The sequence below is a fragment of the Typopeltis vanoorti genome, chromosome 8, assembly GCF_054136105.1.
Source record: "Typopeltis vanoorti isolate ZY-2024b chromosome 8, IOZ_Tvanoo_1.0, whole genome shotgun sequence".
Taxonomy (NCBI): domain Eukaryota; kingdom Metazoa; phylum Arthropoda; class Arachnida; order Uropygi; family Thelyphonidae; genus Typopeltis; species Typopeltis vanoorti.
Window position 1 is genome coordinate 19511773 of NC_143556.1, and position 26572 is coordinate 19538344.

The 26572-nt window shown below is 36.4% G+C and overlaps 1 protein-coding gene and 1 long non-coding RNA gene across 3 annotated transcripts in view; one reads left to right on the forward strand and one right to left on the reverse strand.

Moving 5' to 3' along the window:
• LOC150103800 (uncharacterized) overlaps nucleotides 1-26572 on the reverse strand; it is a 105458-nt gene that overhangs the window by 11706 nt on the left and 67180 nt on the right. The window lies entirely within an intron of this gene.
• LOC150103801 (zinc finger BED domain-containing protein 5-like) lies at nucleotides 15728-16444 on the forward strand. The gene has a single exon (XM_090397072.1). It carries the CDS (start codon nucleotides 15728-15730, stop codon nucleotides 16442-16444), a length of 717 nt encoding a protein of 238 aa, XP_090253198.1.

A 26572-nucleotide genomic window follows, 5' to 3' on the forward strand; every position in this document is an offset into this window, starting at 1 on the left:
TGCAAAGAAAACGAAGGAACATATTCATCAGAAACTTCTGCTAGCCCATCAACTGAATTCGACGTTCTCTCTAACATAATTTTGTCCAAAGAGTTGGATTGGAGCAGGGCATGCATCCTCAAGTGCGACCCATTCAGAGCTCCGCACACAGAAGATATAATAGACAGTATTAAAACAAGGTAAGAGGGTCTGATGTATGGCACCTCGGTGTATTAAAGTATAATTTTATATTTTTGATCTCTTTTAAAAGTCTTGCCATTAAAGAAAATTTTCTTACTCTTAAAGAGTTGACAGTACTTAAACTGAAATGCCAAATTCTATCTGTTTCTAAATCTCATAAGCTTAGTATTGTAATTCACTGGTCACCTCCCCAAATTCCCAACCGACTTGTTTCTATGCACTTCGAAACATTTGGGAAGACAGTAAAAACCAGGAGTGGGCACATGTGCTCTCCAACAAACGAAAAATAAATATCACCCTGAATGAAGGTGTAAAATTGGAAGAAATAGTGTATGCCATAAGAGTACAAAAAATGACAGGAATGGTTCTGATCCCAGGATGCCCCCCCCCCACTGCATGCTTTCGATGCAAGAAAATAGGGCATCTAAGAAGAGAATGCACTGCTCCTAAATGCAAGCAGTGCAAAAGAATCGGGCATTCTGATAAAGAATGTCCAGGTCAGACGTATGCCTCAATGTTAACTAACCGTAATGCATATAATCAACCAAGTACATATGACGAACTTCAAGGAGTTGCCGATGTGCAAGAAGATAATATGGAACAGCAGGCAGAGGAAGAAGAGAAACCCAGTGGCTTAAAAAAGGAAAGCCATGAACAGAACAAGCCATAAAATATCACTGGGGATGCATCACTAAAACCGGAGGTATCCAAAGTGGATGCAGACACCCAAGAGGCCTCTGAAGAAGATAACTGTGGAGAGAAGGCCGATAACAATACGGAGACCGTAGGAAAAGAAGATCAAAACAGCAGTATAGAAAAATTGCTGAAAACCAACCAAAGTCGAAATGTGTTCACCCCAGCAAGAAGAACAAAAATGAAATTTACACCAAACTTTCAACCCAAAAAAGAAAAAGCTAAACCTGATAAGAAGAAAGCTGGAGTTAAAATCATGCAGAAAGAAATAAGATTAATTAGAGAATTAATTATTATTATTTTTTTTTTTTAGTATTTATTTTTTTTAGTATTATTATTTAGTATTAATTAGTATTATTAGAATTATTTAGTGTCTACTAAAAAATACAGTACATCAAAACCATGCAGACATAGTAATGTTACACGATACCTGAATGCACACAAACACAAAAACAGAAGAAAAACTACACGGAAATCTGCAGTGTCACTACCACATCATTGCTGAACCAGCACAGAGTAATAGCATTGCAGGTTTAATAACATTAATAAGAAAAAAGTGCAACCTGCATATCATATCACACTGCACACTAATAGAACACACAGCACTAGAGGTTGAAATGGTCTGGGAAGGTCAAATAGTGTCTGATTAATATTTATGGCCCAGCTGATCACAATAACAAAAAACACTTTTGGGAAACAATAGAAACCAAACTCTCAAACATAAAAAACATCATAATGGGGGGAGACATGAATTTTACTGAAAACAGTGCTACAGACAGGAAAACTAGCAATACTTTAACAAAACACAATTATACACACATAATACAATGCTGTCAAATCAAAGACACTTTCCGCATACTATACCCTACACGAAAAGAATACACACACTGTTCCCCCACCAATGCCTCACGGCTAGACAGAATATATATAAGCGAAAATCTCAGGTGCACTGTAATGGAAGTTTGCCATGCACCATTAACTTTCAGTGACCACTATGTGGTCATGGCCAAGCTCTCCCTCGAGACCTACCGCAGCAACACATTAACGAACAGAAACTACCTGCTGTGGAAATTAAACAATAGCATCCTCCATGCAGCAAAATCTACAACAGACATCAAAAAATACTAGACAGCATAAGAGACACATAAAATCCAGTGGATGCCTGGAACAAATTTAAAACACAAGTCAAAAAGCAGCCATAAAAATAGGGAAACACAGAAAATACAGCACAAAAAAAGAAAAATTAAATATAATAAAAGAACTCACGCCAACATATAACACGGACAGAAAACACTCCCACAAAACAAAACTGCTATTAATGCCCTGAAGGCCAAACTAAAACAAACTGAAAGCAAAGAGGTCGAAGGGGCATGGATCCGGGCGAAGATCAGAACCATGGAGCACGATGAAGGGAAAACCAAAACTGGGCAGCTTTTTGAAGACCGAAGAAAGGAAAAAGCCACCTTTCGTAACATAGAGCATGAGGGGACAGAGATCGAAGGAGATGCCAACCTCCTTCATCACTTCCACTCAGAATACACTAAAATCTTTGCCCGAAAAGACAGTGACAAAACAGAGACAGAAATACTTTTCCCACACTCAAGAAGACAGAAAAGCTGAAGAAATAGACCTATCAATAACACCAACAGAATTGTTATATCCTGATTGATATGTCTGAAAGGATAAACTATTCACTCAGGATTTAACATGTTTAAAATGAAGGCTGAAGGAGGAAAAACTTGTGCTCCAGCAGAACACAAGGGAAATTTCTAAATGTATAAGAAAATATTTTCCTTTCATGTAAGGTATCATAATACTATACTGTTTTATTTATTTACGAGAAGAGAATTATTTGTAAATATCACGATCATTTGAGATGACTTATTATACTGTGAATCACTGAAGTAACCTCTGAGCAAAGAATGGTCACGTGCATGTTAAACGAAAAGCCCGAGGCAGTGACGTACACGGAAAGCAACTCACGTTTGCCTTCTGAGAAAGAGTGCTCCCAAAGCAGGGAGAAAGTAAGGGGCCAGCCTGGGGACGAAACTATCATAGTGCCGTGTGGAAAATTCAGAAGGAAAAAGAGGATGCTAACAAGAGAAATAAAAGGGGCTTGCGAGGTCAATGAAGCTCTTTTTTTCTCATCTCATCGATTGTTGTTCGGGGCCTTCCTGTTCGAGTTGATCGTGCACAAGACAGTGATGTGTAACGACAGGAGATTCAAATAGTCTGTTCAGTGAACTTCTGACGGAGTATCAGTATGTGATAGCTTACGCTCTCCTTGGAAGCAGTTGCACGCACGGACATGTCCGCAGCTAACCTCTGACAATGCGGAAATGATGCTATATACGAAGACAGGCCTACCGAGTGGTAACCAGACCCTGCATGTGGCGTGATGGAAGATCCAATTCGCGGGAAACATAAAAGGTAGAAAAGACCAGCAGACCTGATTCCAGTTCAGTGACGGTAAAGTAGACTTTTCGCTTCATGTTAATTAGTTCGCATTGGAGAGAAGAAATTGCTTTGTGATAAGACTGATGTTTGGACAATCTAGCTAATGAACTCTAAGAAAAAAATTTTGTGATATGTAACATAACTGATGTCCATCTGGCATCTGGACCAACTATTAATGAGAGAGACAGAGTCAAATTTATGTGATACATGTTACAGGTAGAATTGAATAGAGATTGCTTCGATATTAAACCGCAGATCTTAGAAGTGAAATCTAGGGGAGAGAGAGAGAGTTATTGTTTTGATAGTATGGTACCTAGTTATATTCTTAGCTTTGTTTAGTGTGCATTTAGAACTAATTTAGTGTGAATTGACCTTATAACCTAGAATTGAATTTTGCAGGCGGTTTAAAGGTGGCTTTGAGGTTGTACTTTTGTAGTACTCTGTTTATTTTGTCTAATATTCCTTTAATGTAGGGAATGGTTATAGTTTAACTGTAGTCTGGTTTGTCTTTGTTTTTTATTGTGGTTTTGAAGAGAATTTTGTTTATAGTGTTTCGGCTGTTTTTTTTTTTTTTTTTGCAAGTTATTACTGATAATTTTAAATGAGTCTTTTAGTGCCTGTTCACTGGAACAAATCGTCTGAGCTCTGTTTTTTAGCATGTTGATGACACCTAGTTTTTGTGTTGGGTTTTAAAATGAATGCTGATCACCGTGTAACCCTAAAAGAAAGGATTATTTTCGCTTCATGGAGATTCGACCCACAAGCGATGTAATCAATACGGTAAGCTGAAGATCCAAGTTTCAAATTTGATCAATCGACTGGCGTTTTTAAAACGGTGTAGGGACAGTGATATCACTCCTAATTGCATCAGGCTAAAGAGAAAATTCACTTCAACAAAGAATATACCAGCGCATGGAGAAAGTACTACTGAGAGAGCAGATCCAAGCCGCTACACAAAACCAGCTACTAAAAGAAAAAACGGAGCTGTCTAGCTGCTTAAACGCAGATATCTGGATAATCTTAGAAAGGATTACGGACAACACAGCAAACCACATCCAACAAACGAAGAAAGAAAACCTAATTTCCAAATTTCAAAGACTAAAAGAACGACAAAACAAGCCGCCATATTCAAAGTTTGCCACAGTGAACAACAACAATCAACCAGAAGCAAGGAACAACAGGCACCACCAATCACACATAGGTATCAATAACATAATTAACCTATCTATCTAACCATGCTCTAAACAAAGATGAAATCTCAATACTTAACAAAGGTTTAAATTTTGCTATAGCACCGAAAACGATAGACAAACTTGAAGTTATTTGTAATATGGAAAGAGGCCTAAGATTCATACCTAATAACCTAGCAGAGAAAATACGTAGAAACTGTGAACATTTTAAACCATAACAAAACAATAACAAGCAACATAACTAAACACAAATTAACAGTGATAAAATCACTTAAAACAAATCCGAACATAGTAATAACCAGAGCTGATAAAGGAAATGCCACTGTCATTTTAAACCGTACCACTTATATAGAAAAAATTAATCTGCTGGTCTCTGACAATAACACATACAAATTAGCTAACTACAACCCAACTAACAGAACAAAAAACAAAACAGAGAAACTACTTAAATCAATTACCACATGGCCCGAAGATACAGTCAAAAAACTGTTCCCTCATTATGCGCGCTCTCCTAGAATTTACGGGCTACCAAAAATTCACAAAGAAAACACCCCACTAAGACCTATCGTTGAAGGAATTGATAGCCCGACGTATCACTTAGCCAAAAAATTAGCAGCAACACTCAAGGAGTTGGTAGGTCATTCCCCTTCCTATATCAAAAACACACAACACTTCATAAACATCATCAAAGCAGCCATTACATTAGAAAAAGATGATTTATTAGTCAGTTTTGATGTCTCTGCCCTCTTTACGAATGTCCCAATCCTTCTCCTACAAAACAAATTCCCTCCAGATATCACGGCGCCTTTTGTGCATATATTACGGTTGGTTTGGTTTATTTTGTATGGCAAAATGCCTTCTACTTACAAAAAGAAGGCACAGCCATGGGCTCGCCATTATCCCCCCCCCCCATTGCTAACTTTTACATGGAACATTTTGAGCAACTTGCCCTAGATTCCTCCCCTCAAAAACCCAAAGTCTGGCTTAGATACGTTGACGATATTTTCGCAATCTGGTCCCATGGCCACCAGACATTAGACACATTCCTTAGCCACCTAAACAAACAACACAAACTCATACAGTTCACAATTGAAATTGAAAAACACAACACACTTCCGTTTCTAGACACACTTGTCACACGTCTTCCCTCAGGCAATCTTTCCTTCACTATTTACCAAAAACTGACACATACGGGACAATATATACACATAAACTCCTACCACCACAAAACCCAACACAAAAACTAGGTGTCATCAACACGCTAAAAAACAGAGCTCAGACGATTTGTTCCAGTGAACAGGCACTGAAAGACTAATCAAAGACACACACTCCCTCCACTAGCTCACCCTGGAGTATACCAGATTTATTGTACTTGCAACATACCATATATAGGAGAAACAGGACGCACTATTCCTATTAGACAAAAAGAACATAAACAACACATTAAATATAATAATTATGGTGAAGCTGGCCTTTCTGATCATGCCCTGAATACCTTTCACAGAATTGACTGGAAAACCACCAGCTGTCTACATCACACTAGAACATGGTATGAACGGAAATTCAAGGAAGCCTGTGAGATTATCAGCAACCACCCCAATCTGAACAACAATGATGATTTAAAAATCCCAAACATGTGGAAGGTATATATTTGACGTTCCTCACCAAGAGCAACTATAAACAGGACTGTAGAAAATCCAGTATTGTAAATCAAAAATAAGAATTGTAATACTAAAAATAGGACACCAATTGTTTCTGGAAGAAAACCATCTAAAATAATGTTTATTCCTGTCATTGCAAAAATAGAATTTAGCTTGATGTAAAAATTTATTTTTTATTTTATTTTACTTTTTTCCACTAGAGGTCACACCAGTAGAATAACATGTGATCAAATCATTGTTTCTCTAGCTTACAGTTAATGATGTAACTCAGCTTGTCTTGTATATTTATGTACGCTCCAGATGATGACCTCGATGCGAAGATCGAAACGTTGGGATAATAAAAAAATTTTTTTTTTTAACACGGTTGTAAATTCCATAAAATTTTTAAAATGAATGACTGTTTGGTCAGACAGGGAGACAGCTTATTTATGATCCTTTTTGCTCTTGCCTTAGAACTGGTGATACGCACGATTACAGAACATCCCGGCATAGCAAGTACTCACATAGGAAGTGAAGGCAAAACAAAAGTGCTCGCCTATGCCGATGATGTAACACTAACATTAACAATAGCCGATTCCTTCACACTAGCTTGCAACTTATTCCATACTTTTCAAAAATCATCAGGACTAAAGCTTAACCTACACAAATGTCATGTGATGTTCATCGGCAGGTGGGCAAATAAGCCAACTTTGCCGAATGAAATACAAGTTAATGAATATCTCCCAATTCTAGGAATCACCTTACTACACCAACAACAACACGATGCACAGTGGGAACTAACCCATAAAAAAAATAGCAAAAAAAATTTCACAAATGAAACAGACAACTTTCCATTAGAACTAAGGCAAAAATCTGCAACCAGTACCTACTTTCGAAAGTATGGTATCTGGTAGATAACATTAGTTATAATGATAAGGAAGTAGACAAAATACACCGAGAGCGTGCAAAGTTTATTTGGTGTTCAAAATACAAACCACTTAGGAGAACAACAATTTTCCATGACGTTGAAGCCGGAGGACTTTTCCTTCTCAACATACACCTAAAAACTATAAGTGCAAGAGCAAAGCTCACAGAGAGAGCCTACTCTGAAAAAAATCCATGGAGCACATACAATATATACTATACACGAAAAATAATACCAGACAAAATAATCTGTTCTCTTTTGCAGTCGCATGGCAAAATACCAAAGATGTTCTATGAGATTGCAGAAGGCTACAGATTCATTAACAGGTACATAATAATAAATGAATTCGTAAACTTGAAACCCAAAACAGCGTAAATCAATCTCACGCGAGCTGTAATACCACCACCTCAGCACCATGAGATTGAAAGATGACAAATAAAACAATCCCATGTACTAAAAAAAGTATTCACATTGCCCATTAACTCTAAACTTAAAACATTCTTTTACAAAGTACCCACACCTGTTTACTCACAAAACTATGGTGCATAGGGAAAGGCATTCCACTGCACCATCCAGCCAAATGCCATTTTTGTCCCCAACCAGAAATACTGCACCACATAATGCTCTACTGTCCTCATATGTCTAAAATATGGAACACCATACAGCCTAATATAAACAAAAATTACCTGTTACAGAACACACACTCTTCCGGCTATACAAAGGACATATCAACAACACTACAGCAATAATCATCATATCAGTGGTGTATGCTATCTGCACCTACAGATGCAATAAAATTTATGGCATAGAAGCAGGTCCAGATATAATTACAAAGCTGAACACATATTTAAAATCAATCAACAGAGACACCATACCACAGAAAAAAGATTACAAGAAACCAATGGTGCAAAACACGACTCATATCGGAAGATGGATGAACAGATACTAATACAAGAAATAAAAGACCCACCATGAGAAACAAAATTAAGGGTATAAGTATGCTACATACAAGTACACCTAAATGTATATATGTAATAAGAATACTGTGAATATGTAAATAGCAACTTATCCCTTAAGAGATATCATAAGAATGATTAGATAAATAAGATATTGTATTAAACAAATGTATATGTAGTTTAAGACATATCTTACCAAGATACTGTATATGTATGTTTTCTTGTACAGAGAAACAAACACAGTATATATGTCAATTGCAAACTATTCACTTAAGATAAATTCATGAAATGAAAATAAACCAAAATATTACCTATCATATGGTACCGATGTACAGACGTATATTACTTGTGCATATGTAGCAAAACCTCTGTAGATATGAAACTAGAGAATTCCCTCTTAAGAGAAGGAAAGAATATAATGTTAAACGAAAATACAATGTAATATGTACTAGAAAATTTACAGCATATGTTAGACCAATCTGTGTGTAGCAAAAGAGATAACAAAATGTATGTAATTCTAAATGTATCTACAGAAACAAGCATTGTTTGTGTCCAGAATAAGCTGTGCATTTGAATTAAGTTGAATTAATAATATATTAACTCAAAGCAAATTATGATATAGTATGAAAACATATTGATAAGTCATTGTATATATATATATAGACAAAATCAATGTACATAATATAAACATAGACAGATATGTTGGCAGAACTTGATGGTATATTGTAAAATCAGCATGACAAAAATAACAGCTCAGAAAGTTAAAGGACAGTAGAAAGAAATATAATCTGAGCAAGTAAAAAACAAAAATGTGAAATAGATTAAGTATTCTATGTACAAATATGTATATTGTAAATAGTTATATATATATATTTTTTTTTTGAATGTACATAGATGCTTTGGACTAAATAAAATATAACCACTTTTCTTCTGATCACTGAAGTTAAGCAAACACGAGCCCAGTTATTACTTAGGAGGGTGTCACATGGGAACCCTGGGTGTTACTTCCATTGATTATTTTTGCCATGTATGGCTTGATTACTTTTTTAAATTATTATAAAAAAAATTATTATTTTTTTTTTGCATTCTTAAAGCGAATAGTTTTCATTTTGTTTTGTTTGCATGCTTGTAAAGAATGAAACATATACAGGAAAGGTGCAATATGTTAAACCACCCAGAAAAGATCAAAAGCGCAGGTTTTAATTAACGTTTTGCCTCAGATGCAACTGTGGGATAAGAAATCCCAAGAGGGTGTTTGAATAAGGTAGTCTCGAGCAAGTGGCAGACAAATTACATCACCAGTGCAATGTCATTTGTTCCCCGGTGCAGCTAGGAATGTGAGTGCAAAGGGACCACCAGCATGTTATGTAAGGGCAGCACAACACTATTGGGTGAAAGCAACGAAACTGATGCCATACTGGGATCTGGTAATTTGATTTTTTAAAATCTTTTTCGACTGAGTCCTGTTCATGATAAAGTTACTGCCGCCTTCAGTGCGAGCAGCAGATGGAAGTCAAATTGGCTATAAAAGGTTAAATGTGGTTTTTGAGACTCAAGGTAACCCGCAAGCAACAGATCAAGGCCTGTGATTGTGGTGATTTTGAGTACTACTATCTGAATGTGATTGACCATGGACTTTGGACTCTGAGTGCTAAAAGACTTATGAAACAAGTAAGGACGATGTATGGAACTGGCTACTGTAATTACCCATTTCTTTTCCTTTCATGCATTTGTGAATTTGCATAAATTATGTAGCCAAATCAATGGAGGAACTATCACTAGCGAACCTAGACTACAATCAACTGCTAGCACTGTTTTGGGAAATATGTCTAGAACTTGAAACCAGATGCCCAGGTAGGATAAAGCTTATCTAATCACCAACAAACAATGATGAAACTTACAACCCCACCGATATATTTTAACCAACCATAATCCTCCCCACAAGAACAACACTCTGACTGAGAAGAAAGAGCAGACGAATTCGAAATAGTAAACAGAAACAAAAGGTCACAGTGTTACATCCTGAATGAAACATTTTTTGAAAGGAATTTATTCATTCAGGATGTTACAAGTCTAAAACAATAGATAAGAAAAAGAACTTGCACTTGAGTAGAATGGATAAGATGTCTGCTGTAAATAATTAGAATATTACCTCTTTATGCAGAATTACAGAACTTAGTGTTACCCCCCCCCCCCCCCGAAATCATGTAGAGAATTCGTATAAAGTATAGTTTTTATAAGGTATTTTGTATACAATGAAGGAAAAGACACAGTGTAAACGATAGTTGAAGTGTCACGCACGAGCCCTTAGGACAAAATCCGAGCCTGAGGCAGTGTTAATCTTGGAAGATGACACACGCTGAATTTTGCAAAGACGCTACTCAAAAATCACATTAAGTACCATATAGCGGTGGTCAGTGAAGGTTCTCGGACCAAAAGAGGGCGCCAAGGCTAAAGATAGAGGGTCGAATAAAAGGAGTTTCACCCCTCCGTTGCTCCGTCTTTTTTTTTTTTTTTGCTTGTTCGTTCCCTCCCGTGGACCAGCAGATCTCGGATGGATTCGAGACGTTATTCCGATGTCAGACGATGAGTTTATCCCCTCGATGTTCGAGGTTCCAGATGGAGGTAAGCGCAAGATATTGCCATGTGCTGCCCACGTTCTTTCACTGGAGATTTCGTCTAAATGAATCATGGACGTATCCCACATTCCTATGGCAGAATACCAGGAATCATCAAAAGCAGAACCAGAATGTCGTGGACATAATGCCAGGAGCAGATGTTTGAATGGACAACTAGCTAAATTCCCACAACGTAGAAGCAAGCGTATGGAAGTCACGTGTTGTGTTAGGACAAAGAAGGTAGAACCAAATCAATCTGAAGATCCTATCGCGGATATGGTAATGTAGAGATATTGATATTTGTTCCCCGTTATATAAGAAAAGGAAGTTCATAAAGTGATAATCAAGTGTGGACTGAATTAGAGAACTTTAAGTACTTGTTTAGTAGCAGATGGTTTCCTTTAGACAGATTGTCCGGAAATGATTATAGAAATTTGTCATATTTAGTGAGTGTAATTAACCTTGTAAGCAGAATGGTAATTGGATCTATTTAGTGTATATCATCGTTTCTCTAACTGTGGTACATGTAGATTCTCGTAGAGAGGCTTATACGTTGGTTATGCATTTCTAAATCACTTATGGAATTGAACAACATAGATGCGAATATAAATTAAATTATACTTTAATAAATATTTCCGATATTTCGGCAACGTCACGTTGCCATTTTCAAAAGGATCACAAGTACAGCCATTCTGGTCTTGCAGACCATGCACTGGATACACACCACAGAATACGGTGGAAGAAAGCTACAGTAATACACAGTAGCAAATACAAATTCGAAAGACTATTTATGGAATCAACCTCGGCCCTAAGAAACTCCCCAAACCTCAACAAATTTGGTTGTATGCGACTGCCCCAAATTTGGGAGGCATACATCAGCCCAACGGCCAAGAACACCTACTTAGCCCACTAGAGGGCACCATCAGGACTTCTAGGAGAACGATAGCTTCATATCTTCATTCTCAGTTACTGTGTTGTAGTGCCTGCGTGCACGTGCCTTTTTTGTAAGTTCCTTTTGAAAATGGCAAAGTGACGTTGCTGAAATATCGGAAATATTTATTAAAGTATAATTTAATTTATATTCGGATCTACGTTGTTCAATTCCCTAAGTGATTTAGAAATGCATAACCAACGTATAAGCCTATCTACGAGAACCAACATCATCCACGGAGATACTATTGCACGGAAGGCCGGCCAATATGGTAAAATGAAGTTGAAGCTGTCTAGACAATTAAATCGTCTAACTTTCCTGAAACGCTGCCGGGATAATAAAGTAATCCCGAACTGTGTAAAATTCAAGCACCGTTTTGTTTCGCAAAAAACTCTCCGTATATATATAACTGCGCTAGCTATGCGTTGCTTCGCGAACAAATCACTGCCACGCGGTTTCTCTTAGCGGAAATTAACAAAACTATTCGTGCTTTCGAAGATGAACTTTCGTGCACTTTAAATCACAAACTGTGGTCTATTTTACATGACATCTCGTGTACCGCTGCAGACAAAGAATTTAAAAAAATACGAGGCTGACAGACGAAAAAATTCGAAAAATGAAAAAAGAATTCTACCGTCAATCCAAAACTTGCTACCAACACCGTAATCAACCTTTCTTCAGTCACCCTGAAGCACTCAATGCGCTTGCACGTGGCCACAACTTTGCCATTGCTCCCAGAAAAATACCCAGTGAGGTTATTATGATTCAGATCGAAAGGGGTATCCGCCACCTTCCAAATCAAATTGCCAACAGTGTAAGACTGGATGTAACTTGTGTCCTTTCCAAAGCAAGACCATCAAAAACCAACATATCCAACAAGGAATTTAAAGCTCTACAGGAAATGAAGAATAATAAAGAATTAGTTATCACCAAAGCAGATAAGGGAAATGCAACTGTAGTACTTAACCAAAAGGACTACAAAGGTAAGCTTAATGCTATTCTATTAGATCGGGCTACTTACCTCCCTATCGAATATAATCCCACCAACTAACAAATCAGAAAACTTCACAGGCTCCTTAAGAAAGTTACCAACAGATTAAAGCTGTTTAACTCTATACCCCCCCCGTATTTACGGACTCCCAAAAATACATAAAGAAAATGTGCCATTACGTCCCATAGTGGATGGCATTGATTCCCCCACATACAAATTAGCTAAACATTTGGCCAAAGAGCTCACACACTATACTGGCAACACACCATCACACATAAAAAACTCAGCCCACTTCAAAGCCAGTATAGAAAACCTCACACTCCAACACACTGACATAATGGTCAGTTTTGACGTCTCCTCCTTATTCACAAATGTCCCACTCAAGGAAACTTCAGAGCTAATCCAAGCTAAATTTTCTCCCGATATCTCAACCCTATTTCAGTTCACAATAAACTCAGGCTATTTTGTTTGGCAGGGAAAATTCTACAAACAAATAGAGGGGACAGCCGTGAGTTCACCACTCTCCACACTCTTGGCCAATTTCTTTATGGAGACCTTTGAAGAAAAAGCCTTAGCCTCTGCCCACAAAAACCAATCAAATGGCTTCGCTACGTTGATGATGTGTTCGCTATTTGGCAACATGGCTCTGAAACACTCCTCTCCTTCCTAACACACTTAAACAACCAACACCCCAGAATTAAGTTCACCCTGGGAAAAGAGGAAAACAATAGCCTCCCTTTCCTAGACACACTAGTCACCTGCCAGCCTGATGGAACCTTGGTTTTCTCTGTTTATAGAAAACCCACCCATACAGGCAGATACATTCACCAACAATCCCACCATTCCCCCTCACAATAATATGGAGTGGTGAAAACACTATACAACAGGGTTAAACTAATCTGTTCTAACGACATGGCCCTAAACACTGAACTAAATCACATCCTCAACACTTTCTCAGCAAATGGCTACCCCCCAACAAAAATCCAAAAAATATTAAAACCTACAAACCACAGCCCCACTCCCCCCTCCACAACAAGGATTACTCTAAATCCATCACCATTCCCTACATCCGAGACACCTCGGAAAAAATCACCAAAATTTTAAAAAAACATGACCTTGCCTCCTGTTACAGGCCTTACAGAAAATTGGCATCCCTTATCCGCTCCACCAAAGACCAACCACTTTCCCTAGATCTACCTGGTGTATACCAGGTCCCTTGCAGTTGTAAACTGTCATACTTTGGCCAAACAGGCAGGACAGCAAATATCAGAATTTCTGAACACAAGGACTACATCCGGTTTCACAAGTACAGCCATTATGGTCTTGCAGACCATGCTCTGGATACACGTCACAGAATACGGTGGAAGAAAGCTACAGTAATACACCGTAGCAAATACAAATTCGAAAGACTATTTATGGAATCAGCCTCAGCCCTAAGAAACTCCCCAACAATAAAAAACAAATTTGGTTATATGCGACTGCCCCAAATTTGGGAGGCATACATCAGCAGACCTACAGCCCAACGGCCAAGAACACCTACTCAGCCTGCTAGAGGGCACCATCAGGACTTCTAGAACGATAGCTTCATATCTTCATTCTCAGTTACTGTGTTGTAGTGCCTGCGTGCACATGCCTTTTTTGTAAGTTCCTTTTGAAAATGGCAACGTGACGTTGCCGAAATATCGGAAATATTTATTAAAGTATAATTTAATTTATATTTGGATCTACGTTGTTCAATTCCCTAAGTGATTTAGAAATGTGGTACATGTACCACTAATGATACATTACGTTATTTTTGGTGGTACAATTTTTACACAAAATATTTAAATAGATGTTCAGAAAAATGTATTTTAATATTGTAATGAGTAGACTGTTCCAAGAATTTAGCTTGGTGAATCGAATAAAACGAACAAATAAATTTTATTGCAGTTTTATGTGAATTTTTGGATGCGAAGTCTCATTAGCGTGTCATAAGGTTTTTCATATTTAATAATAATAATAATAATAATATTTAATATTTATTTTGAAACAGTATTTTTGTATGTAAAAAAATTATAATAAACAAAGTACATATAACATAATGAAAAACAAAAGCAATAGATTGTTGCAATTTTAAGAGTAATATATTATTTTATGTGAAAATATATTTTATTAAGATAATTATGTGATATTCCGTTAAAAAAATAAAAGAAAGTTATTATTTAACATAAATGATATTAAAAATAAATATTATGTTTATATTCGTATGAATGTGGAGTGGAGTTTTTGATTAATGCTGACACCGCTGTTAAGACACTACCACTACCGAGATGTGATGTTCTTGCGAACGGCTGGGAATGCTGAATTTTGTTTATGAATGAGATCACTAGCAAAGTATACAGAATATAATAATAGTAGCATCACTCTATTTGACATTATAATGTCAAATAAAATATAATGTAATGTCATTATAATGACAATATCCTCGTCGTAATGGACAAATGGTTAGGAATTGAAAAATCGATGAGGAAACGGCTGGCAGATGACACTGACACAGCTAGCACTTCTAGTTTTAATCCCGAATCTCACGAAGCATTTAGAAAACGAAATGCTACTGCTACAAGAAAGTATAATGAAAATTATTTGGAATATGGATTTTTTTTGGAACGAGGATGAAAACAACCCCAGGCCCCAGTGCGTTATTTGTCACGAACAATTTTTGAATCACTCGATGAAACCATTGCTTCAGCTACGGCATTTTCAAAAGAAACACGCCTGTTTAAAAGGTAACTATCTCGACTTTTTTAAAAGAAAACGAACTGAAATGAAAACTAACAAACGTTCACTTCATTCTTTTACTACAATTAACGAACGAGCAGAGGAAGCATCATATTTGCTTAGTTTGAGAATTGCTCAAGCTGCAAAACCACATACTATTGGACAAAATTTAATATTACCTGCAGCCAAAGACATTGTGATGTCTATTCTTGGCCCTACAGCAGCAGCCAAGTTGAATGTTGTTTCTTTGTCAGATGACACTGTTTCGTGACGAATTAACGAAATGGCAACTCAAGTAAAAACAAACACTAATTGAAAATATAAAGCAAAGCAAATATTTTGCAATTCAGTTTGATGAAAGTACAGACGTAAACAACTTTGCACAGTTGATGGCTTATATTCGATATGAAAGAGAACAAGTCATAGATGAAGAATTCTTATTTTGCGAGCCTCTTCCAAATCATACCACAGCAGATGAGATTTTTAAGAAAATTAACGAGTTTATCACTGGCCATGAAATAAATTGGAAAAAATGCATAGGAGTGTGTGCTGATGGTGCACGTTCAATAACAGGTTGTCGTGGTGGTGTTTTCGCCAAAATTAAAGTTGCACCAGATGCCAAGTTTGCACATTGCAGCATACATCGTGAAGCACTAGCTACCAAAGCAATGCCCACAGAACTAAAGAATGTTTTAGATCAATCTGTGAAGGTAGCGAATTTTATTAAATGTTGGGCCCTAAATTCACGACTGTTTACAATTTTGTGCAATGAAGTGGGCAGTAACCACAATAAGCTCCTTTTACACACAGAAGTGCGGTGGTCAAGGGGAAAAGTTTTAACTCGACTCTTCGAATTATGTTCAGCAGTCCAAATATTCCTGTCAGAATTCAAATTTGAACTCCGCCATTGTTTTACTGATGAACTCTGGCTATCACATTTAGCGTATTTGGCAGATATTTTTAGAAAACTGAATTCTAGTTTACAAGGTTCCAATATAATTGTCTTTACTGTACATGACAAAATAAATGCAGCTGTGAAAAAACTAGAATATATAATTAAGGACGTGAAAAGGAAGAAAATTGCTACATTACATTACCAACATTAGAAGAGTATCTCCAGGAAAACGATCTGTCACTGAATGAACAACTAATTGAAGATATAGAAAAACAGTGCATAGGACTTGTTAATAATTTTTATTCCTACTTCCCTGAAAATTTAGAAAATGAAATTTGGATAAGAGATGCGTTTTCTTTTTCGGATACTGTGCTAAATAATTTTTCAATTCAAGAAAGAGATAAACTCGGATATTTCATGTAACAGAAATCTCATGAATGAGTTCAAAAAAGATAAATTATGCAATTTTTGGTTAAAAAGAAGAGATGAATATAAGTATATTTCTGACAAAGCAATAAAATTTTTAATGCCTTTCAACACATATCTTTGCTAAACTGGGTTTTCAGCCATGCTATTAATTAAAAATAAATATAGGACACGGTTGCAACTTGAACCTGACTTATGTTTGAAATTAATGAAGATAAAGCCCGACATATTGAAATTGGTTTCAATGAAACAGGCTCATCCGTCGCATTAATCCTCACCAATAATAAATCTCCTTAATATTTGCTCATGTATTATCACCCACCATTTACTATATTTCATTATAATGTAAAAGTTTCATTTACGAATATAAATGAATAATGTAAATTTAAAATGTTTTATTCTTTGATTATAAACACTCCATTTGGGATGTATTGATTTTTAATCGGGAAATGCTTTCATGATGGTACATATATTTTTTGATTCTTATTTATGTGGTACAAAATTTAAAAAGTTTGAGAACCGCTGGTGTATATAATGTGTGTTTTAATGATTTAACTTAAAGGAATGTGTTTATTTTCATGTTCTAGAATGTCAGTTAGTTTGACATAGTTGATTGAATGTACGACCAGTTTTTGATTGAATATAGCATTGATTTAGTTGAATGTGAGATATGATTAGCTGTATATAATTTAAGATTCCCAATAAATATGATGTTTCTTGTATATCTGTGTTGCCTATAATATGAACCAAAACTACTACTCATAAAATCTGAACCATAGTGGGAGAAAGGGGAAGGAAAGTATATGTTGTAATAGAGGTCACGACTGCAAACAAGGATTATATAACTTAGTAGAGTGTTTAGTTTAATGAGTGAGGGTACTAAATTGTTCACAAATGTGCTTTTAAAGTCTGGAAAAGTTCCCCTGAATAAGTCTTCTATTATAGGAATATTGGCTGGCGCAGCAAAAATAAATAAATTTTGCCAAGGTCCGAAAAGGGACTACCCCAGAAAGCTAGATTAAAGGAGTCTTTCTTTGTTAAGGATTAATCTTTACTAATTGGAATAAGCACATGTACAATCTAGAGATTAGCCAGAGTAGTTTAGTTTGCCTCCCATATAGAGTAAGAACATAGGAATTAATAGAGATATTTAAGTCAGTAAGGTATTGGAAGAGTCTAATAGTAATTGTATAAAGGCAAGATTATAATTAGAAGAACACCAGCTGTACATTCAATACCTTGAACCCGAACAGTCTGGAATTGCAGAACATGCCATCAACACCAGACATAGAGTTAAGTGGAACAAAACAAAAGTCATTCACAAAAGTCGGTTCCTAATGGAACAGCTATACAAAGAAACATGTGAAACATTACTTCACTCCCCTAACCTAAACAGATCCGATGGTCTATGTCAGTGTTTCTCAAAGTGTGGTATGCAGAACCCCAGGCTATGCATCACTAATGCATGGAATAAAATTTAAGTTTGAGATCGTAAAACGTTCCTATTGTATCACTGAATAAGGTACAGAGACATCTGCAGGTTGTGTAATATGTTACTTAACAAACAGTGCAATTAGAGACAACTGGGTAAAAAACGGCACTAACTAATCAATCGCATGACCCCTCCCACATAAAATGCTGTATAGTAGACAATCAAAACCATATGGTGCACCGGCAACATATGGTTTGTTTGAGTGAACGTGTTAAAACTAAGAAATATATAGTGAACGTGATTCAGATATTATATAAGGAATTCGGTTGAAGAGAATTAGCATTTCAACTGAACTGTCGGCTTGCCTTCGTCAATTAGTAGCGCGATCATTTGTTAATACTGCACCAATCATATGAATGACTTCATAGCTGCTTTATCTCTACTGACCTACCATTGCTGTCTGTTTCGAGTTCTGCTTTCACTAGCCATTTGTTGAAGGACTGTTAAATACGGTAATTTTTTTTAGCTTTCAAATTCTTAAGTATGGATCACTGTTAAAGACTGGATTTTTAAAATATGCGAAAGAGAGGAACATAGTAGATACAAGTAGCTGTTAGCAACAAGAAAATGTTGATATTGTACCTGGATCAAGTGAAATTGCTAAGTGTGTGTTGTCTGACTTCTCTAAAGAACCAACTAGGAAGAAGATGAGATAACTTCATTAGACTTTTTCCATAGTATAGACAGAGGTATTCGATCCTTATCCCAAAAAACAGCTAACAGAACAAGATTCGAGTGTGCAAAAATTCTTTTTAATGCCAAGCCTCTGTCGCCGAACCTGTCGTATGCTGGACAAAAAGCACTGAAATTGCTAAAAAATAACAAGAACCTAATTATTACGAAAGATGACAAAGGGAAGGCTGTAGTCATCCAAGACAGAAGAGAATACGAGAGGAAAATATCATTGTTACTCCACAACTATTCAACTTATAGGCCCCTCACTTCAGATGCTACCGGTAGTCAAATATAAAAGCTTAATGCCATTATAGAAAAAATATCGAAATGGGATGAAGAAAAAAAGAAAACACTAAAGACCTCCTTCGGGCGCCCACCGAGATTATATGGTCTTCCAAAAGTACATAAGCCAGGAATTCCATTAAGACCCAGTTGTAGACTGTACAGGTTGTCCCACTTACAAAATATCTGTCAAATTTACTCACTTCTTCAACTAGAAGAACTGCTACATATATAAAAAATTCTGTGGACTTCAGAAATAAAATTTCCGATTTGCATCTAGACGATTAAGAGATTATGATTAGTCTAGATGTTGTTTCGCTATTTACGAATGTTCCGTTGGCGGACAGCATAGAATTACTACACCAAGAATTTCCTCTAGACATTGTCAAATTATTTGAATTTGTAATAAAGTCCGGTTATTTTTCCTTCAAAAACCAGTTATACCAACAAATCGAAGGGACAGCAATGGGTAATCGAATATCTCCTGCTATTGCCAACTACTTCATGGAGCATTTTGAACAGCGTATCTCTGACAACATTACACCCAGACCTAACATTTGGTTCAGATATGTGGACGACATTTTTGCCATTTGGAAGGGCACCTCAGAAGAACTACAACAGTTTCTCTCAAAAATTAACGCACTTCATCCAAAAAGCCAATTCACCCTAGAAGTAAAAGTAAATAAGCAGTTAGTCTTTCTAGACCTCTTGATTCTTTGCCAACCAGATGGTTATCTACTATTCACAGTCTATAGGAAAGAGACTCATACAGGCCAGTACATCCATGATGAATCACATCACCATCCCAGCCAAAAGGTAGGTACTATAAAAACACTAGTTCATAGAGCCAATTCCTTTTGTTCTTCAGAAGAACTTTTACAAAAAGAATTACAGTATATTAATTCCTCCTTCATATCCAGTGGCTATAAGAAGGCCTTCATAAGAAGAACTTTAAGTAGTCGTGCTCCAGCATCCTCTTCAAGTACAGAAGAACCTACACGTATACCTATTCCCTATGTACACGGGGTTAGTGAACGCATAGCTAAGGTGCTAAAACCACTAAATATCAGTGTGGCTTTTCGACCCATCAGAAAAATCTCCACATTCCTAATGTCTCAAAAGGACAAGCTCCCACATCTCAGCTATCCAGGTATCTACCAGATTCCCTGCTCGTGTGGATTATCATATTTCGGACAAACAGGAAGATCTGCTCAGGTCTGGTTAGAAGAACACCAGTCGTACATCCAGTACCTTGAACCCAAACAGTCTAGAATTACAGAACATGCCATCAGCACCAGACATAGAGTTAAGTGGAACAAGACAAAAGTCATTCACAAAGGTCGGTTCCTAATGGAACAGCTCTACAAAGAAACATGTGAAACATTACTTCACTCCCCTAACCTAAACAGATCCGGTGGTCTACGTCTTTCCCCCTTGTGGGAGATAGTACTTTATAAAGCAGCAAATCTTTCCTAACATATAATTATATACACTATATATTTATAAAAAATAAATAAATAAAAAATAATTTTTTAAAAATTATTATAATTGAATAATTAATTATTTAATAATTAAATTTAAATTATTAAAAATATATAATAATAATAAAAATTAAATAAATTTAGGAAATTTTACCTTAGCTACTTAGGTGGTGCTTTGTGAATATAACAGTTATTGTTTAATTAGCCTTGTACCTGTATTGATGATACCTGTGATACTCGTGAAAATTCTGCGAATAAAGAATAATTTACACGAGTTAATTCCGTTATAATAATTAGTAAAGATTATAATTAAACTAAACCAAATATAAGGAAAAATAATGACATAATAACAGACACAGTGGAACCCGATACACCGATGGATGAGCAAAAACAGAACATATAATTATTCTTGGATCCAGAGAGAAATGGCTGGAAACAACCAGCCCTATGAAAAACAACCAGATCAAATTCTCTACCGCAAGAAATACAGCAGAGGGAATACGAATCCTACAAGAAACAGTAACTGACTATAGATTGAGCTTTAATCAAAAACTTAGATAACCCACTAATTCAATACCACACATTTGCTCTAAAAAAGCGAAAAAAAAAAAAAAAAAATTGTAATAAGAGTAATAGTTGAGTCCGTGAATACCGAAGAAGTAACAAGACCTAAAAAGACGGGGCTTTCTACCAATAAAGGTATCCAGGATGCACAGGGAAGAAAAGTCCAATGCCATTAATCCTAGTCAAAATAGAAAAGGATAAACATAAGATATACAATCTAATAACAGTTTGCGATCTAGTCATCAAAATGAAACCACATTGGAAGCATCAGCTGGGCAGTGCCACTGATGCCAGAAGTATGGATATAAGCAAAGTCGCTGCCTGAAGTGTGGTGACAAACACCCCAGTTTCCTGCAAAACCCTGCACAATCCAGGCAAAATATGAAAATTGTGGCAGCCCACAACACTCAATCAAGGAGATGATAGCAAAGAAAACACAAGAACCACATTGCTTTGCAGCGTCGCCATTAGTCGACACACAAAGCCATACGCAATAGCTGCTGCTAATTGACCAACTTCTAACTTATCACAGCCTTTGGGACGTTAGATGTTAATCAGCAGTCATATTATTCATTTCTCTCGTTGCAATTTTTGTATCTCGTCGTAACCCTATCACGTCTAGTAAGAGAAGTAATACTACTGATGAAAATTCCAACATAAAAAAGGTGAGGAAAGCTTTAAGTTTAGATGTTAAAATGAAGGTCATTAAAGCATATGACAAAGGAAAGAAAGTTGGTGAAATAGCACAAGAAAAATAATGGCATTAAACAATTATAAAGGATAAATCAAGTATAATGGAGGCAGCTAAAGGTGCAATTAATATGAAATGTACAATTTTTAAAGGAAAAAAAGAGAAGGGCCAATTCCCAAAATGGAGAAGCTTTTAATAATATGGATAGATGATCAAATCAACAAGAATATTCCTCTCAGTTTGTTTACGATTCAAACAAAAACATGCAGCCTATTTGGCAATTTAAGGAACAACGAAGATAAATATAGCAATTACATTTAATAATAAATAGCATACATTTAACACTAGTAAAGGTTTTTATTTCCATCAGCAGAGAGGAAGTGCTTTGGGTACTGAGAAAAACGAAGAATGGAAATGTTGTGGCAGCGGACCAGATACCTGGGGAAGTGTAGAGAAGTCTGTGCAGACATGTTATGGGATCTGATGAGGAAAATAGTCCAACAGGAAGAGATACAATAGGAATGGAGGAAAAGCATTCTCGTGCCAATCTACAAAGGAAAAGGAGATGTTCAGGATTATGGCAACTATAGAGGAATTAAGCTGATGTCACACATGTTGAAGATATGGGAAAGAGTAACTGAAGGAAGGATATAGCAGGAAAGAAAAATTGGCAAGGAGCAATTTGGATTTATGGCAAGAAGAGGGTCAACGGATACAATATTTGCGCTAAGGCAACTGATGGAGAAATATAGAGAGATGCAGGTGGAACTGCATATGGTGTTCATAGACCTGGAAAAGGCGTACGACAGAGTGGCCAGGCAAGAGATATGGAGGTGTATGAGGAAGAAGGGGGTGTCAGAGAAGTATGTGAGGTTGGTGAAGGAGATGTATGAGGGAGCGAAAACTCAGGTCAGGTCTAGTGTCGGCATGACAGAAGAGTTCCCCATTGTCATCGGGCTCCACTAGCGATTAGCACTGAGCCCCTACCTCTTTGACCTGGTCATGGCAAATATTTATTGGATTTCTGCTTAGGACATGGACTGTTTATTACTAACACCATATTCCTACATAAAATGTGCACAAATTCACATGGAGAGAAGAGGCAAGAAATAAGAAAAGTCTCATTGACTCTGTTATTGTTGATAGTGATGTTTTCTCCCCTGTGCAGTACACTTCTAATTTCAGATTCTCTGTACACCAGAGTGTACAGAGAATCTGAAATTAGAAGTGATCACTATTTAGTCTTGAGCAGGATAAAATTGAATTTCATATTGAAAATAACATGTAAGGAAGTTTTAAAGAGAATAAAAATTAAGCAGCTCTCAGATGTGAACTGTAGACTAAAATACACAATGATTATTGAAGAAAAAATGAAAGAGTTTGAGAACAGGAACCAAACTTTAGAGATTCAGTGGCAAGCCTTGAAGAAAACCTTGATCGATTTAGCCAGAGAGGCATGTGGTGAGGGTTGTCTGCAAGGATAGAATCAGAACTCCATGGTGGACACAGGAAGTTAACGAGGCAGTGAAGGAAAAAGAAGAAAGCATATCAAAGTTCCTGGCAAATAAGTCAGCTTGTGCTCTTAGAGAATACAGAGACAAATGTAAGAAAGCTAAACACTGTGTAAAACTAGCTAAACAAAAGTCATAGGAGGACTTTGGTAAGAACATAGAAAATAAATATCAAGAAGGTGACAAAATATTTTGGAGGTTGTTGAAGAAGCTTAGAAATGGAGGAAAGAGTATTGTAAAAGGAGTTAGAGATGATAAAGATGACATGAAAATGATAGAAAAAGATATCCTTGAAGTATGGAGTATTTATTTCGATAAATTGCTAAATGAAAAAAGCAGTGATAGCACAGTGGTAAAAAAACACTCAACAGGCATACAGTCAGGAATACATATCCATACTTGAAGTAGAAAAAGCCACCAAAGGCTTAAAAGGTGGAAAGGCAGCAGGAGTAGATGATATTCGACCAGAAATGCTGAAGTATGATGGTATAAAAGTCTTGCAGTGGCTGCATAGTTCAGAAGGCCTGGACAGAGGGACGAATTCCCGATGATTGCAGTAGATCTCTCATAGTACCCATATATAAAAAGGGAAATAAAACTGAATGTGAGAATTACAGAGGTATTTCCCTACTGAGTGTTTGTTCCTGGTAAGATATATGCAAGTATACTTGAGAAATGGTTGAGAAGAATTGTAGAAGAAAAGCTTGGTGAAGAACAAGCTGGATTCAGGCCAAATAGAGGCTGTCAGGATCAGATCATCACTTTAGGACAAATAGTTGAGAAGCATGGAAATATAACAAAGATCTGTATTTAAGTTTTGTCGATCTGGAAAAGGCATATGACAAGGTGCCAAGAGAGAAAGTATTCAATATGCCAAAGTTATATGGTGTCAATGGGGCATTATATCAAGCAATACTTTATTTGAGTTGTAAGTCAGCAGTTAGAATTGAAGGAAGTACAGGAAGATGGTTTAATGCTAAATCTGGTGTGAGACAAGGATGTACATTATCCCCTCTGTTATTCATTATCTATGTGGATCACATTATGAAGGAAAGTGGTATTAAACATGATATCAAAATTGGAGGTGTTAATGTAAGCTCTTTGCTTTATGCAGATGATGTTATACTTCTAAATAAATCCGCTCCAAGTTTGCAAGATTCCCTGACTAAATTGAATAACTGTTGTAATAGATATGGTATGAAGGTCAGCATTAAAAAGAGAAAGACAATGAAAATAGGTAGAATTGTGGAAAATGTCAACTGTGTTGTGAACAGAGAACCTGTGGAAGAAGTAAAACATTTCAACTACTTAGGCATGATTTTTAGTGAAGATGGTAAATTAAATATGGAAATAGACAACAGAATCTACAAAGCTGGTATGGTAGGAAGTCAGTTGAATAAATTCATATGGAATAAGAGAGAAATTAATCGGAAAACTAAATTAGCTGTATACAAGACAGTGTTCAAACCAACTTTAACTTATGGATCTGAGAGCTGGATCAGAAGTAAAACACTTGACCAAAGACTAGAGACCACAGATATGAGAATCCTGAGAAAGATTAGAGTCGTGAACAGATGTCATCAAAGTTTTTATTAAAAATAAAACCTTGGTATTTAGGGTCTAGCTACTCGCTGAGGAGACCTCAAAAAAGGTTGAAACCGGTCTGGGTAGTGACCCCACCCATAATGTATTTGCAGTACAGTATAAATCTTTTAGTGAGATGTGCTTTACATTATGGGAAAATACTAAGAATAGTGATCAGAGCTTTACCCACCTTTATAATGAGTTGCCATCTTTAGACTTGAACTATGTTTCAGGTGCAAACTTGCCATCTTTAGACTTGAACTATGTTTCAGGCGCAAACTTAATTGTTTGCATACTTGGGATTAGGAGTTAAATAACCAAGCTTATAAAATTACTTGGTAACCCTAATATACAGTATCCCCAAGTTAAAAAAAAATTTATCACACACACACACACATATAACACACACATATAACACACACACACACACACACACACACACACAGGGTGTTTCAAAAAGAATGACCCGATTTCAAATAATTATATTTAATAATGAAAATGTGGTATAGTTACAAAATAAATTACCAAGTATGCAGTAAGACCTAAAGTTTCACTCACCACAATTACAAATGCTCAATGTGTCCTCCACCTGCTGCACAGACAACATCAAGCCGATAGCTGAATTCATCCCAAACACGTCTGAGAGTGTCTCCTGTCACAGAATTTACTGCAACCGTGATTCTAGTTCTGAGCTCATCCAAGTCAGTGGGTAATGGAGGAACATAAACGCAGTCTTTTACTTATCCCCATAAAAAGAAGTCACAAGGTGTGATGTCTGGAGATCTTGGAGGCCAAGCGTGTCCAATCAAACACTGAGGCAATGTTTCGTTTAGAAACTGACAAACTTGGAGGTTCCAATGTGGCAGTGCTCAGTCTTGCTGAAAAATGTAATCTTCAGATTCTTCATTCAGCTGTGGAAGTAGCCAGTCCTACAGCATTTCAAGATAGGAGTTTCCCGTAACAGTGTTTTCCTCAAAAAAGAAAGGGCTATAAACCTTTCTAACAGAAACCGCGCAAAAAACATTTAAGTTTTGGTGAATTGCATTCATGTTGTACAATTTCATGTGGATTCTCAAGTCCCCATATGCAAACATTGTGGCACAAAACTTTACCACTTAGAGGAAAAGTTGCTTCATCACTGAAAATCAACCTTTGTAGGAAGGTGTCGTCCTCCATGTTCTCCAACAGATTAGCACAAAAATCTGTTCAAAAAAAAAACTCTGGGCCATGGCCGTTCACATGGTACAAGTCGCATTTATTTGTGGTTCGTGGTTGCAGGGATATACAATTTTCAAATCGGGACATTCTTTTTGAAACACCCTGTATTAAAAAAAAAATCTTTAGCCCATTTAATGCATGATAGTCAAAAACCATATATCCTGAAATTGTCAATTTCAAAGAAGACTCAATTGTTGAATTATTATCTGTAGAAGAACGACTCATTTTCTGTTACCTCTTAGATAATATTCTGTGAATACAATACTAATACATTTATTAAACTGTAAATATATGTGGGTTAAAAACTCAAAACATGATTTTCATCACCTGGTGGCTTAAACCAATATCATATTTAGTGTCTCCAATAATTATAAACAGTAATAAAGAATAAATATTAATAATTTCAGTGCAAATA